Here is a 14,655-nt window from a genome sequence, read left to right as displayed (position 1 = left end):
AAATTCAAAACTCGTAATTTTAGTCATGAGTCTATAATTAACCCCAAAGAAAGCAAGCTTCAAATATAATAAAGTAAAATTCTCAATTACAAAATATAAAGGAATAAAATTGAAAAAAGAAACAATAAAAAAGGATCTAAAGTAAAATAAAATGTAATAAAAAAAATGATTAAATTTAACATAAAAATAAATCAAAATCAAGTGTTGAGAGATGAAATTTAAAATAAAATTTAATTACAAAAAAGATAAATAAAAAAAACACCAATTAAAAGAATGAGAAGCCAAATTTGATATAAAAATTAAATAAAAGAGGAAGAAATTGAATAAAAAATGAAATAAAATAAAAATTAAAAAATAAAAATAAAATAAAAAAAAAACTTTTATATTTTACCAAAAAATAATAAAAAATTGGTAGAACCACACAATCAATCTCCACCACTGACACTTATCCATCCATTAGAAAGATCGGAGTGCTCCACTCCTAAAATATATACAGCACCGACTAATAGTACTAAAGCACACTAATGATACTCTTTTCTTAATTAATTTCAAATTTATATATCTATTTGTATTTTCAGTCTTGAAAAAACAGGATTCCAAAACAAGATGTACCCTTGCAAGCATTAACCCCAATTCCTGGGCTCTTTCCGCCAACCCGAACACATGCCAAAGCTTCCCACGTCACTCGTCAGGGACATACATTTCCCTCTATTAACTGACACTAACAAGTCTGCACCATTTCACCAAGCTAGTGGCAAGAATGCGCGGTGAAGAGAAGCGACGCCGGCTCCATGAGGCCCTTCTTAACACTCTTTATCCACAAACACATGTACACTTTCTGTCGCATACAATGCCTGGAATTTTCGTTTTCTTTTTATTCACATTCTGAATGTGGATTAAATGAATTGCAGGAAACAGAAGATGGAAAAGGCCCTGTAAGCACAGCGAATGATGGGTTTGATGTTAGTCTGGTCCCAGGTTTGAGTGGTTTATCTATTATTTAATCAAAAGCCCTTAGTCATTTAAACACAGTATTTGAGATTGTTGAGCTTTTGAATGCAGATGATTATGGGCTGCGACAGGGTGGTTCATCGACAAGTGAGGAAGATGACGGTGGTGGTGGTGGTGGTGGTGAGGGCAGATTAGAATCGGAGACCCTCAAGTTAACTAGAGCTCAAAGGAAGAGGCTACGTCGAAAGAAGCTCAAGGAGGATATTTCTCGTCGAGGAAAAATTATCGGGCCATTAATGCCTTTGTCAAGGAATGACGGAGAAGGTGGCTGTAGTAGTGCAGTTAAAGAACGCAGCCCAGCTGTTCGAGAAAATGCTGATGAGGATGGTAGTCATCTTAGTGCTGCTACCAGTAACAACCCTGGTAAGAAAACTAGCAGACCTTTTGATATATTGTTTTAGGAAATAACTTGATGCTCTTATTTGTTTATGAGTTTTCTTCAGGAAGTGGTGCTAACCAGAGCAAGCTAAAGCAGAGAAGGATGGCTAAGAGGCTGGCAAGGGAAAGGTTGAAGCCTTCCATTGTGGAGACTGATGTTCAGGACCAAACTTTGAAGTCTACAACAGAGGAGACCGGTGATCAAGGTTAGAAATTGGAGTAGAAATGTTGTTGAGAAGCCATCAATTTAATTCCCTCGTGCTGTATGGACATGCCAGAAACCAGCAAGGACGTTACTTCAGTTTACAAGTCTTTCTTAAAGCTTTTGATCTTTTATTAGCTATTGCAACAGTGTGTGTTCATTGTAGAGTGCATGGTTTCTTGGATTCTTGAAACAGATCAGATATGAACAACACTATGATGCTAGTCCATGCAGATTGCAGACGAAAGGAAAATCAAATAAGCAGCCTCTATTCTATTGTGATAGATATTCATAGGGTGGATTCACAAGGAAACTAAGCACTGCTATGCCTTCGTCTTTCAGAGCTTGACCATGCAATTCTCACTTGACTTGATGTTGGCTTGGGTAAATTGGAAGTTAAGTCTTTTAATAATTTTTGTATCAGTTTTTTTTGTACCAGAGATAACAACTTAGTGTTGATCCTACAAGTTTTTGGGCTGCCCAATTATCTAGCTGATAGTTCCTTGTAAGCTCCTTCAAACTAGCCAATACATGCTGTGATCCTGGACTTCTAACACCTTGGTAATTCAAGATTTGTGGTCCTAAACTTCTCACACCATTGTGATTCAAAAGCTGCTCAAGATTGTACAGCCAAATGGAAATTTAGCAACTTTAAATTGTCCAGAGGCAGAATTGCTGCAATAAAAAGAGATGCTTCTTGATAAAAACAATCATAACAAAGCACATGCATGAGCAGCCAGGTCACATCAACTTAATGGAAAAGGTGTGTCATGGCAGCCATTTTTTACCCCTTTTCTTTGAACAAGAGACTTTGATTTGAACCAAAAACCACGTGTTCACACATCTTTCCATCTGGATTTGCAGAATAATCGTGTGCATAATTAAAGCATGCGGGTTAGAGCTTCTGGACCTTAATAACCTTTGAAATGGCAGTTTTCTTCTGTTGAAGATTCAAAGATGGATTGAAAATTGCACCATGTTCTTCTCGAGTAGAACTGCAGCCCTTGGTTTTCCCACTCGTAATTGCTTCCTCTCATAATTTCTCGAGAACCAAACAAATTCTCTCATTTCAGAACGAAAATTAACGAATTGATAAACCTAGAAAGGAAAAAGAGAGAGAGAGATTGAATAACTCCACCGAAGCCAGACTGTCAAGCTTTGATCTTTTCAAATTAACAAATTCTCTCTTTCTCTCCGCTTTGATCTTTTCGGTTCATATGTGTTTAAAGTAATTGAGGTTATGATTTTCTTTTCCCGGCGAACAACACTGTACAGCTTCTCTCGCGCGCCACAAACGATGTGGGTTTTTTTCACTCCCACGGGCTACTTACTATAGCTAAGGAGTTGGTTTAGCTAAGATCCACTTGGTAAGGTCTTGGCTGGCGGCATGTGCTCTAGAAATTTCCACTCATTGTCCCCTCGAGGCTTCACATTTCGTACAAATGAGAGCGAAACAGCGACTAGTAATGAAACACAGGGATAATTGCTAGGAAAAAGACAGACATGAGAGCGAAAGGGAGTTCGATTACGTGCAAGTATGACAGAAATATTGCTAGAAATCATACACAACCTGCATTTTCTTTTTAAATTTTCAATTTCTTCTCATGGGACCACGTTGCAAACATCAAAATTCATTCCAAAAATTTTTTAAAAATAGATTTATTCTATATCTTCAACCAAATATACTTCTAGTTTATTTCTTTATGTATCATTACTTCGCCACTTATATTTCTGTATTTATTCCAGGGCAACAAGCAAACAAGAAATGCATCCAAAAAGTTGAAATCAATGGAGGCTCAGACTTAATTTTGAAATGAAGAGCATAGGTTCAAAAGGTTCTGTGAATATTAATGATGTTATGAACCAACTATCATGCTTGGACGAGAAAGCTGCAAGACAAACCCGAACCTGCAGGGTAAGCATGGAGACCAATCATCTCTCAAAAGAAGGAAAAAAACCTACAAGGAAATAAAAGGAGTGAATTCTGCAAGAGCCTCTTCATTTATACACAGCTGCTGGCGAAACACAATATTCCACTGCCTTCAGCAAGACTAGTTGAGGACAACGGCTGCATGTTAATTCAGCCATCCCTTGCCAACAGAGAATATGCAGCCATGTCGCCTGACGGCACCAGAATGGAAGGCTTGAACCACCCTATATAAGGTTTTCTGCCATTCAACAATCGCATGAGTAAGTGCTGAGTACTAGAAAATCATGTGTAATTCAATTTTATACATGAAAGCCACTCAGAAAACTGAGATAATAGATGAAACATCATTCTGTTCAGCTGCTCGTGAACAACTAACATCCACGGCTAGACTCTTCCAGGATCGAATGATCTGCCGGAAAGGATTTGGGAATTGGGATCATAAGGGTGAGTTCAGATTGCCTATTTTTCAGAAATCAGCACAATGTCAATGCTCATCTATAGTTATGGATCTGCTATTGTATTCAAATCCAGTGATCCAAAATCCTGATGCCCAAAACATAGGCATTGTAGCAACCTACCGTAAGGTAGTCACTGATCTACCATAGGTGGTCTAAAGAAAACAGGATGTCAAACTTAGAAATCTTAAAAGGAATAAACCCAGGATCTTAGTCCCCCTTTAATGCCCAGAAAAGCGCCATGATTTAGTCAAGAAAATAAGTTCAAGTGGCATGCCAGCAATTCCATTGTGTATGTGCATAAACTCACTCACTCACCCACTCACCCACCTAACAAAATCATGCTTCCATCATACAAAGTCCTTGATAAGTGGAACATTATCCTTCAATCATGCACCAGTTTAAGCCCCAAAAGGCAAGAATATCAACAGACTTGCACATTCTAATGCAGATAAAGCAAAAAGGAAAAGGAAACAAAAGATAAAGCAACCACACACAATAAAGAACCTCGAGATACCTATGCTAAAAAGTGCTACTACATGTTCCTCCCTTATCGCTACTCAAATTTATGGGTTGCAAAGCCTTCAATTATGGCCATGGTGTTTTTTACTCTTTCTTCAAGGAGTAAAGCACACCATGGCCACCAAATCATTGATTAAAATTGGTCATAAAATCACTCAATGCATTCATCATTATTACTACTTTATACTACAAATAACTAATCACCATGCTATAAGGGAAAAAACCAAAAACCAGAAAACTTTAAGTTACTCTTTTAAATTATTGTTTAAGTGCCTGTTTGTTATGTTTTCTAGCTCCAACAGCAGTTTTCACCATGCAAACACGAATCCAAAAGGGTGTTTGGCCAAAACAACCTTGAAATTTGAATTTTTCATTGCAGACTTTTAGTATTTTTAAATTATTTTGATATAATTAATATACTGATACATTTATCATTTTAAAAAGCAACAGCAGCAAGAAATAAACCAACAAAACTAACCTTTGTTTTTCCTTCTTGTTGTAATCAATTTATTTACCAGGGCCCATCATCAGGATAATCAAACGACGTCTCGGTGACGGTGCTAGAATCCAGTAAATCAGGGTGCACGAAACCATACTTCCTCAGAACTTGATTATCAGCAAAATTCAAAGCCTTGACCATCCCATTCCAGCAAGTCTCCCCTTCATACATCTGATTGTGGTCCCCACTACAAGGTTGGCAGCCAGTAAAATGCGTGATAAACGGTCTTCTCCAGCTGCCTTTTCCATTCCCTGCCTCTCTCAGGTGTGGCTCTCTAAACACACCGTATTGCTCGCTCACTTTCTCTGCATGTCGTCTCCTCAATTTCCCATCTTCCTTTTCTAACTCCGTGTACTTCTCCGTTATGTTATCATACGTTGGCAGTATATCTGCCCAATAACCTTCGAAATAATACTCCCCTTCTAAGTAAATCTTCTCCGTTAAACTCTTATCTTTGTAAAGCAAATATGTCAAACCCGACTGGTCGTCTGACTCGGGGAACAGTTTGTCCTTGAATACTGACCGTTGGATCCCACCCCATTTTTCATATTCTGAACTCATAGGACCCATGCCGCTCCATTTCTCCATGAAATCCATGGACCACTGACAGTTTCTAATCAGAAAAACGCCAGCGTTTAAAGCAGTCCAGCTCTTCTTCTCGTAGATCAGTTTTTCCCACCCGTGAACGATCAGATTATGTTTCTTGTAATCGTAACGTTGTAATGGAAGCTTGTACTCCATGTCGGTGAACATAGCATCCGAGTCAACCCACCAAATCCACTCAGCTTCTGGGTGAGCCAACATGGCTGCTTTAACGACGGGTAGTTTGGCCCAGTAACTATGCATTTTTGGATGTAACAAAACGTTGTTGTAAAAGATATCATAACCGTGGATTCTACAATAATCAACTTTGTTTTTAAAGAATCTCAAGAGTAAATGATCACCTATTGGGTTCTTACATGGTTTTGGTTGTGATCCAGTCACAAGAACCACACGATCACGAGCACCTGGGGCAAACGAAGGGTGATGTTTAAGCCACTCTTTTCGTTTCTCGTCCCAGTTCTTGATCGGTTTCTCGATCGAGTAACTCAGTTCTTGATCGTCATAGAAGGTCTGGTCTGGTGGGTCGTAGTGTAAATTGACTTCAGGGTTTTCTTGAACGCATTCATGGGCATGGGTGTTGGCGACAGATTTCGCACTTGTTTTGGGGTCGAAATTGTGAGAGAGTGCATAGGACCAAAGTGACCAAACTAGTAAGAATGCCAGTAAAGCAGCACCGAGATAGAGAGACCCATCACTGAAACAGGATGAGGGTTTGGTTCTGACACTTGATTTAGCCATTGGAGAGAACTGAGACTTGCTTTGAGACAATTCAGGGGTGACCATTTTACAAAACAGCATCTATATAGTATGACAGAGAGAGATCAGCTAGGTTTGTATTTTGTTTGGCTTGTGTTATGGCAAGTAGTGAGAGTGCAAGTTTACTGCGTAAGTAAGCTTTAAAGCACCTACCAATCTTGAGTCCTAAATTTAGAGCAAGTTTTGGTGGGGTTTATAGCAAATAAGGAGGCAAGCTCTGTTGTTTGTGATAGTGGAGAGTAGAGAGCGTCGGTTTCATGCGCCTGGGAGGCTAAAATGCGCCGGGCTGGCTAAATTAGGGCTAGAAAGTAGAAATCACATGATGCTCGCCTTTTTAGCTTTTCTCAAACTTGGACTCTGTTTTCTAAGGTTTTATTTTTACTTATATTAAATTTATGTAAATTTACGTTCACACTACTAAAAAAAATTTAGAAAAAACCACAAACAAAAAAATATTCCATCAATATATCGATAAAACAATTATAAGAAACATTATCATATGTACGGCACTTGAAAGATTTTGAAAATATCATTTATACTCCCATTTTCAGCTCTAAAGTCTTAAAACATTTTATATGCATCATGTTTTGAATTTTTCTCGTGCAAATGGCTCTAAGGCTCTCTAGCCAACTTAAAAGCTTTGCTATCATTCTCGAATCCGATTAAAAAATTATATTGTAAGAAATTAAAATTATTCAAACTACGACCAAAATTTATGATAAAAAATAATTCAAGACCCTCACTTGATAAAAACATCTTAAGAAAAAATAATATATATTTATCAATTATATTTTATAAAATAAAAATTATTTTTATTTAACAAAAAATAGCAGGTTGGAGATGACGATCAATAAAGGCCCCACTTGTCACATACAAAAAAGTTAATAAAAAATAATTTCTAAATATTTTAAAAGATATTATTTATAGTTTTGTCAAAGATTTTTATTCACTTTAAGCTGGCTTTGTATAGCATTTTAAAAAAAACAGATATTTTTTTTACTTTTTTTAGTTTTTTCATTTGAATGAAATACTTTTATATTCAGTATTATTAGAATTTTTTATTTTTTTATATAAAACTTTATGATAGTCTTTTAGCAAGTAAAGATGTAAATAAATAAAAAATGAATATTTTAGTCGTCTTTTTATATTTATAATGATTTTGGTCTTTAAAAATATTAATATGTAATAAACTATTTATCCTTTACTTTTCTTGCATCATTTTTTTTATTTTTTTTTTTAATTTGAATGAAATACTTTTTATATTCAGTATTATTAGGATTTTTTAGTTTTTTTTCCATATAAAAAGTTATAATAGACTTTTAGCAAGCGAACATATAAATAAATAAAAATTAAAAATTTTAATTATCTCTCTGTATTTATAGTAATTTTGATCTTTAAAAATATCAATATGTAATAATCTCTTTATCCTTTACTTTTTTTGCATCATATTTTTTATATTATAAAATATAAGAATAAAGCATTTAAACGAGTAAAAATAGACATTGGGTGTGAAAAACAGAGAGGCATGTGTGATGTTCAGACTTTAGACAAGATATGGCGTGTACTATGGCTGTAAGGGGACGCGTGTCGGTGAGGTGTTGCATTTTAGAAGTGACACGACGAGACACGTGAAAATGCATCGGCCGACACTTTTTTTATTTTTGATATAGAGTGTGTTTTTGTTTTTCAATTGAGAAAGCGTTTTTTATTTTAATTTTTTCTTCATATTAATTTTTTAATTCAAAAAATTGTAAACATAAATGCTATCACAATATTGAATTTTAAAACTGAATGGTGTTTGTTGTAGCTTTTATATTTTACCAAATTATAAAGAAAAAATTGTTTAGTTAAGAAAATAGCTTTTGTTTTTTTTAATGAGCCTCATATATAATTATATTTTAAAATTTAATTTTATAGAAGTTAAGATAATATATTTTTTATTGATAGTATATATATTTAATTTATTTTATATACAAAAATTCATTTCACAACAGTTTTAATCAAATAATTTTTTTAAACCTCTCTTATAATCTAAAATTAAAAATATTTTTTTAAAACATATTTTATTTAAAACACCATCACAAAAACTTCACGAAATCATCTCACAACAAGTAAATGAAGCTTTATTGTGGAAGAGAAAACAATAGGACGTATACATTTTAGTATCGAAAGTGTGTGTGGAGCTGCAATTGCAATTTATCTGGGGTGAGTTTACATTTTTATATGTTATTTTGAGATTATAAATAATAATTACGTAAACCAGAATACTAGATGTTTGTTACAATTAAATAAGGTTTTAGTGATTAAATACTGAAATTTTGAATGCTATGTGCTGGATATTTACCTATTTATCAGTAATTATTTACTTATATTTTATAATTGACTCGTAAATAAAATTAAGGTATAGTAACAGATTAATGACTGTAAGCAAGCCAAAATTGCAACCTGTAAGCCATAGCCTACTCCTCCATGCGAGGAGACAGACAACTTGGTGAGGCAACTGCAGACAGTGTGACGGTTCTGAGCATAGTTGGGTTCTGAGATTAGTTAATTTTAACGGACATACAAAATTAATATAAAGATTAGGAATAAAAAATATCAAACAACAGCTGAGAAGCATTTCGCTTTTCCACTGCATCAACTTAAAACCTATTTATTGACACACAATGACATTAATCTACGATATGATCCACAAATCAACTACTTTTAACATTCAGGATTTACTTTCCTCAGCTAGCATCCTTCCAGGTCTCGCCACTTGAGGTAAACCAGCCCTGCATGGTAATGAGTATAAGCTCCAGCCACCACCAATACATGGAAAAGCTGGTGGCTGTGCCCTGCAATGTCGAATTTCCCAGGCATCCATCTCTCCGGAATCCTGGTGGCATAAACCAGAGCTCCGAGTCCATAGAAAATCCCCATCAAAACCTCATAGCCAGTTGTGTGAAGGGCTTCAGGTTGATGCCAGAACAAGATAAGCTTGTGCAGAATAGGTGCTATCCCGGACAAACCCATCCCGAGGAAGAGGGACGCGCGAACGGTACGAAATTCAGGGTTCTGAAACACTGGCAGGAGCGAAACCAATACTGTGGAAACTCCCAAGACAGTTATGAACCCCATGTACAGGTTACAGAAAAAAGGATTGCACATGAAGGAGTAGTACACCGGAGGGCAGAAGGAGGTCGAAATAAGGGCTGCAATTCCGGCATAGTCAAGCCTAAGCAGGATGTATGATGAACGCTTGGAGTGGCACGAGAGAAGGTGGCACGTGCTGCTAGCTAGCAAGCAAAACATGGCCCCTCCCAAGAAAGCATAGAATGGCCATCGTGTTATTGGCCTCATCATCATTAGGGGTGCTATTATGTTTGCAACATCCTCCTTCACGGTACGCTGCGTTTAATAGGAAAAACAAAAAACATTAGCCAACCCAAGGTTCAAGATGAGGAAAGAAAACCAACGAAAACAGAGACAGAAGTTTAGATGGAAGATTCCATACACAAACTACTGAATATACAGAACGGTGGAAAGCCGACACTGAAAATAAAACCAGCATCAATAAAGAATACTCTTTCAAACAGTTTTCTTCTTGCAACTGTTGATAGATTGGACTGCAAATATAATCATCTATAAAGGAAACACCATTTGATCAGCTAAGGTGTGACAGACTTAAAATATTGGCGAAAAGCGGCGGTGCAAGATATGATAGCCCATTCAATAAAATGCACCTTCAGCATCGAATAGGTTCTCCTGTGACTTTATGCAGAACTTAGTTCTATGTTACATGTAATTACTTGTCAAATAATGCAGTTCAAGAGTATAGGTAAGTGTTGTTTTCACTTCTCATCATAGCAAAAGTAATGCATTTACACAATATAGTTTGAACTATCCCTTTAACATATTTATGGCTTCTGTGCAAACAGCACAAATTTCAGTTGCAAGCCATCTGTTGCTCAGAAACTTGGTTGAGAAGTTCTGAGATTCAGAGCTCGTGTAATTGGCAAGTTACCTATTTCTGATTTCGCACAAGTTTAATCAATCTTTTAAATGCAAAGAAGGCAAAACTCAATCTTTCAAATATTCAGTTCCCAGGACAGTATGAATCAACACACCACAACAAAAGCAAAGGATGAAAGAATTTCATGGACAACATTCTTGCTAGAATATGGAATGACAAGATTAAAACTAAGAATACCTCAGAAGACAATAGCAGGTTAGCAAACAGCCCTTTACAGGTAGAGCCAAAACGTCAGAGGCAGAGACAAGTTCTAAGACTAAATTGTCGATGAGATACTTCCATTTGTTAAGATCAGAACAGAGTGGAAAATAACCAAACACTTCTCCTAACTTTTACTTATAAGGAAAAGATGAAGATATATGAAATTCATTGTCAGGAAATTCAATGTCATTACAGAATTAATCCGAAGTATTGAGGAAAAAGATCGTTACCAGAACATAAACATCAGTCTGGTTACCATGTGAGAACCGCTCAGGCAAACAGTTGTATAGGAGGTCCATAATATGCCATCCTGAGAGCGATGGAAGCATATCAATTGAAGGAAACGTACTCTTCAACTCCTCCCTAAGTTTGTGCAGATCAGGCATGGTGGGTAAAGATGGGAGGCACTCTTGCAATTTGTGCAAATCAGCTTTTAACACCTCTGGAAGATGGAGAGAATGAAGATCAACAACCTTTGGAACCTTCATTGCAGTGTATATGGTCAAGGAAAGGAAAAGGAAGAACCCAATCAAATGCCTGCAGTGAATCAATAATCTGTAATTAAAGACACAAAGCAGAACATCTAACTTATGAACCAAAACTTAAGAAAAAAATTTTATCCTCTGATATTTGTCCTCTTATCTTCAATTCCTCATTCCAAATGGAAACATCACGGTCACATAGACAAACAGAACACTACTTTGCTAAATACAAAATCCAAAAAGCCTCAAACTTTTCAATACAAAATCAAGCAAGAAACATAAGCGATCAATCTTCTCTAAACAGTAAAGATCCCCAACAATCCACGTATTGCCAACATCCACAACAGTTAATCACACAAACAAAAAACAAGAGACTTTAACTCCTTCAAAATACGAAATAGGGGGTTCCTAACAGAAGGGAAACTTACGTCCAAACATTCAATGTCTCATTATGGATAGTGAAGACACTGAGCAGAACCTGCTTCAATGGCCATTCAGGACGGTAATGGCCCACAATGAACTCATTGTCCCTTAAATATCCAGGCAAAGAATGGTACTCTACAAGCTGATACTGAACTTTGTTACATAATCTCTTCCCTTTTCCTTCCCTCGAAGCACTTGCTGGGAGCTTCTGATCAATTGTTTCAGTTATCAGCTCCGAACCCTCAATCATTTCATTTACACCAGCCATTCTCTGTTGAAAAAAATGTATGCATGCCATAAAAAAAATATCAGGTCATTACAAATAATAGCTAGCACCCAATTTTCAAGTAACATTTGATTGTCTAGGACACAAAAGAGGGAGACAAAAACGACAGAAAAAAAACTTGTCTCCGGGAATTCTCTGAAAAAATTGTTCCAAAAACTAATTTAATATATGTTTTTGTATCTATCTCTTTAACCAACACGTTTCTTCTGATCTGTCTTTCTCTATCTTATAACACTGCCTGAATGCAATCTAGAAATCTTATAATATATTATTCATAGATTCTATTTTTTTTATGCGAGGGAGAAGAATACAAGTCGTAATATAGCAAATAATATCTCTGTATATTTAATGTTATTGAAGATTTCCAAGTTCACGTTTGATGAACATTCAGAATCATTCATCAACGTTTTATTTCATCGTTTTTTTCAAGGGAAACCACAAGATTCATAAAAAAAAAATAAGAATTCAAGAAACTCTAAGTTGATGACGTCTTTTATCGAATTCATTCCAAGAAAAAGAAAGAAAAATAAAATGGGGATAGAAAAGAAGCAAGAAACCAAATGAGAAGACAGTACCTGAAACTGAAACTGAAAACGCAGATGAAGATGATGATGATGATAGTCTTCACGTACAAAAGAAATGACAAGCTCTCAAAACTAAAAATAAAAACACAAAGGTTAATGCTCAAGCCTTAAGGTTACACGTGGCTGTGGGAGAATGAAGAGAAACAGAGAGAGAGGAGAGAAGACACCAAATTTATTCTTATTTAAAGAGCTAGCGAGACCGCCTCACAGAAGCGTGAGAGTAGAGAATGAGAATAAAGAGAAAGAGATGCTTTTTGAATGCGGAGATTCCTATGATGGTTATAAATTAGTTGATGTCATTGTTTCTCATGATATTTTTATATTAAATAAGTATGATAATGACAACGTCTTATTACTATTTTAGAAAAAATTATGGTAGCTCTTGAACAAAAGAGATAAATTTCTCGTGTAAAATTTATTTATTTTATGTATTATTCATAAAAAACATTTTTTTAATTTTTAATTCCTTTCCAAGAAAATACATAGAGAATAAATAATTAATTTTTAAAATAAAAAGTAATTAATAATTAATTAGTTTTATATATATATATATATATATATAATAATTGATTTTGGATTACATGTGTGACCTATCACTTTGATTTATATTTGAAATTAGATGGTAATTACAATAGACTTTTGTAATATTTAGAATTGTGTTTTTTAAAAAAAAATAATTATTTTTTATATTTTATATTATTTTAAAATATTAAAAATAATTTTTAAAAATTAAAAAATATACTATTTTAATATATTTCTAAATTAAAAAAAAACTTTAAAAATAATTATTATTACATCCTTAAATATTTTATTTTAAAATCAAATCATAAAGGAGAAGTATGGGCACTGCAGCTTTAATGCTAACATTTATTATAGTTTTCGTTTTTTTTTTTCTTTGTTCTAAGTTTTAAATATTTTTTGTTTGATATTGTAGTGGTAATTATTTTATGAAGTATTTTTTTATTAAAAAAATATATCAAGATAATATTTTTTTTTTTTTAAATTTATTTCTAATATAAACATATTAAAATAATCTAAAAACATCTAACAAATTAATTTAAAACTAAAAAAGCTTTTTTTTTTACAAAAACATTTTCGTACCGCAAAATCAAAATGGGATTCTCCTTCATTATGATATTTTGAAGAGTTGAAACCATATTCCAGAATAGAGAACAAAGGAAGGCAACATATATAGCCGTCGTCTTCTTCACACTCCAAGTCATGTTATCTTTGCTATATACATTCTGCAGCCCTTAATTACAAATAAATAAAATTAATTACCTTCTTCCTTTCGGCAAGTCTCTAGTTCAAACATCCCATAATTAAGTGGCTTAGGATACGTTTGGAAATAATATCTAATCCGTGTTTTAAAAAAAAAAAATTTTTTTTAAAAAATTAATTTTTCTATATTTTATATCATTTTAATATATTAATCTTAAAAATAAAATTTTAAAAAAAAATACTTTAAACCACAACCATAATTCCAAGCAGGAGCTTAAACATACAAAATAGTGAAAAACATTACCATGACTTTGTATTTTTACTTCTCTTTTATTTTTCATTAAAAATAAGTGTCACAAAGTCTAAATGTAATGTATGACATGATTATTTGGAATTTTATACTTTTATTTATTTGAATAAGTTTTGGATATGAATGAAAAAGAGAGTGGTTGGATTAAATATCTAGTGGGTATTTATTTTTGTGTTGCATTCAAAGTGCTTTTTAAATTGATAATTTCTTTAAGTGTTTTTGAAAGGTATTAATATGTTAAAATAAATTTTTTCATATATTTTTAATTAAAAAATATTCTCAAAATAAAAATGCATTATAATTAATACTAAAAACACGATTAATTGACTAATAGTTAAGGATATAATAGAAAAACCAAATAGTTAACCGTTTGACTTGTTTGATAAAAAGAAAACAATTTTGGACTATACCAAAATAAAAGGACAGAAAATATCTTTATGAGTAATATTATATTGCAAGCCGTTCTAACTTTACTTTATAATTAAAGTTTAATTTATCTTCATGGATATAATGATTATTGATTAAGCCGACATAAAATCAATTTTTAGTATTTCTTAATTATATATATAAAGCAATGAGTGGTATAAGATGTTAGTTTACTAGTTGATATGTTTCACGCATACAATTTCATTTATAGTCCAAAATCAACAATGAAAAAAAAAAAAAAAAAACTCCTCATATCAGTTTTAAAAAATTATATTAAATATAATTTAGTTATTTTATTATATTTTAAAAAAATAAAAAGTAAAAAATAACCTTAGAACCTTATTGGAAATT

At 33.6% G+C, this 14,655-nt stretch overlaps 3 protein-coding genes across 3 annotated transcripts; 1 reads left to right on the top strand and 2 right to left on the bottom strand.

Moving 5' to 3' along the window:
- The first annotated feature begins 491 nt into the window (after positions 1-491).
- LOC118050504 (uncharacterized) lies at positions 492-2,082 on the top strand. The gene is made up of 5 exons (XM_035060866.2): positions 492-829; positions 912-978; positions 1,063-1,374; positions 1,455-1,595; positions 1,788-2,082. The coding sequence occupies exons 1-5, from the start codon at positions 761-763 to the stop codon at positions 1,796-1,798; spliced, it is 600 nt and encodes a 199-aa protein (XP_034916757.1). The 5' UTR covers positions 492-760; the 3' UTR covers positions 1,799-2,082.
- A 1,288-nt stretch (positions 2,083-3,370) lies between these two features.
- LOC118050503 (putative glycosyltransferase 7) lies at positions 3,371-6,671 on the bottom strand. Its single transcript, XM_035060865.2, has 2 exons — positions 4,977-6,671; positions 3,371-3,759 (listed from the first exon to the last, which is right to left on the bottom strand). Exon 1 carries the CDS (start codon positions 6,396-6,398, stop codon positions 5,010-5,012), a length of 1,389 nt encoding a protein of 462 aa, XP_034916756.1. The 5' UTR covers positions 6,399-6,671; the 3' UTR covers positions 3,371-3,759; positions 4,977-5,009.
- A 2,203-nt stretch (positions 6,672-8,874) lies between these two features.
- On the bottom strand, positions 8,875-12,542 carry LOC118050505 (heptahelical transmembrane protein 4). The gene is made up of 4 exons (XM_035060867.2): positions 12,339-12,542; positions 11,483-11,748; positions 10,803-11,109; positions 8,875-9,746 (listed from the first exon to the last, which is right to left on the bottom strand). The coding sequence occupies exons 2-4, from the start codon at positions 11,743-11,745 to the stop codon at positions 9,090-9,092; spliced, it is 1,227 nt and encodes a 408-aa protein (XP_034916758.1). The 5' UTR covers positions 11,746-11,748; positions 12,339-12,542; the 3' UTR covers positions 8,875-9,089.
- Between the last annotated feature and the right edge of the window lie 2,113 nt (positions 12,543-14,655).

Source organism: Populus alba, chromosome 7 (assembly GCF_005239225.2).
Source record: "Populus alba chromosome 7, ASM523922v2, whole genome shotgun sequence".
Classification (NCBI taxonomy): Eukaryota; Viridiplantae; Streptophyta; class Magnoliopsida; order Malpighiales; family Salicaceae; genus Populus; species Populus alba.
This window is presented reverse-complemented; position numbering and strand designations above follow the sequence as displayed.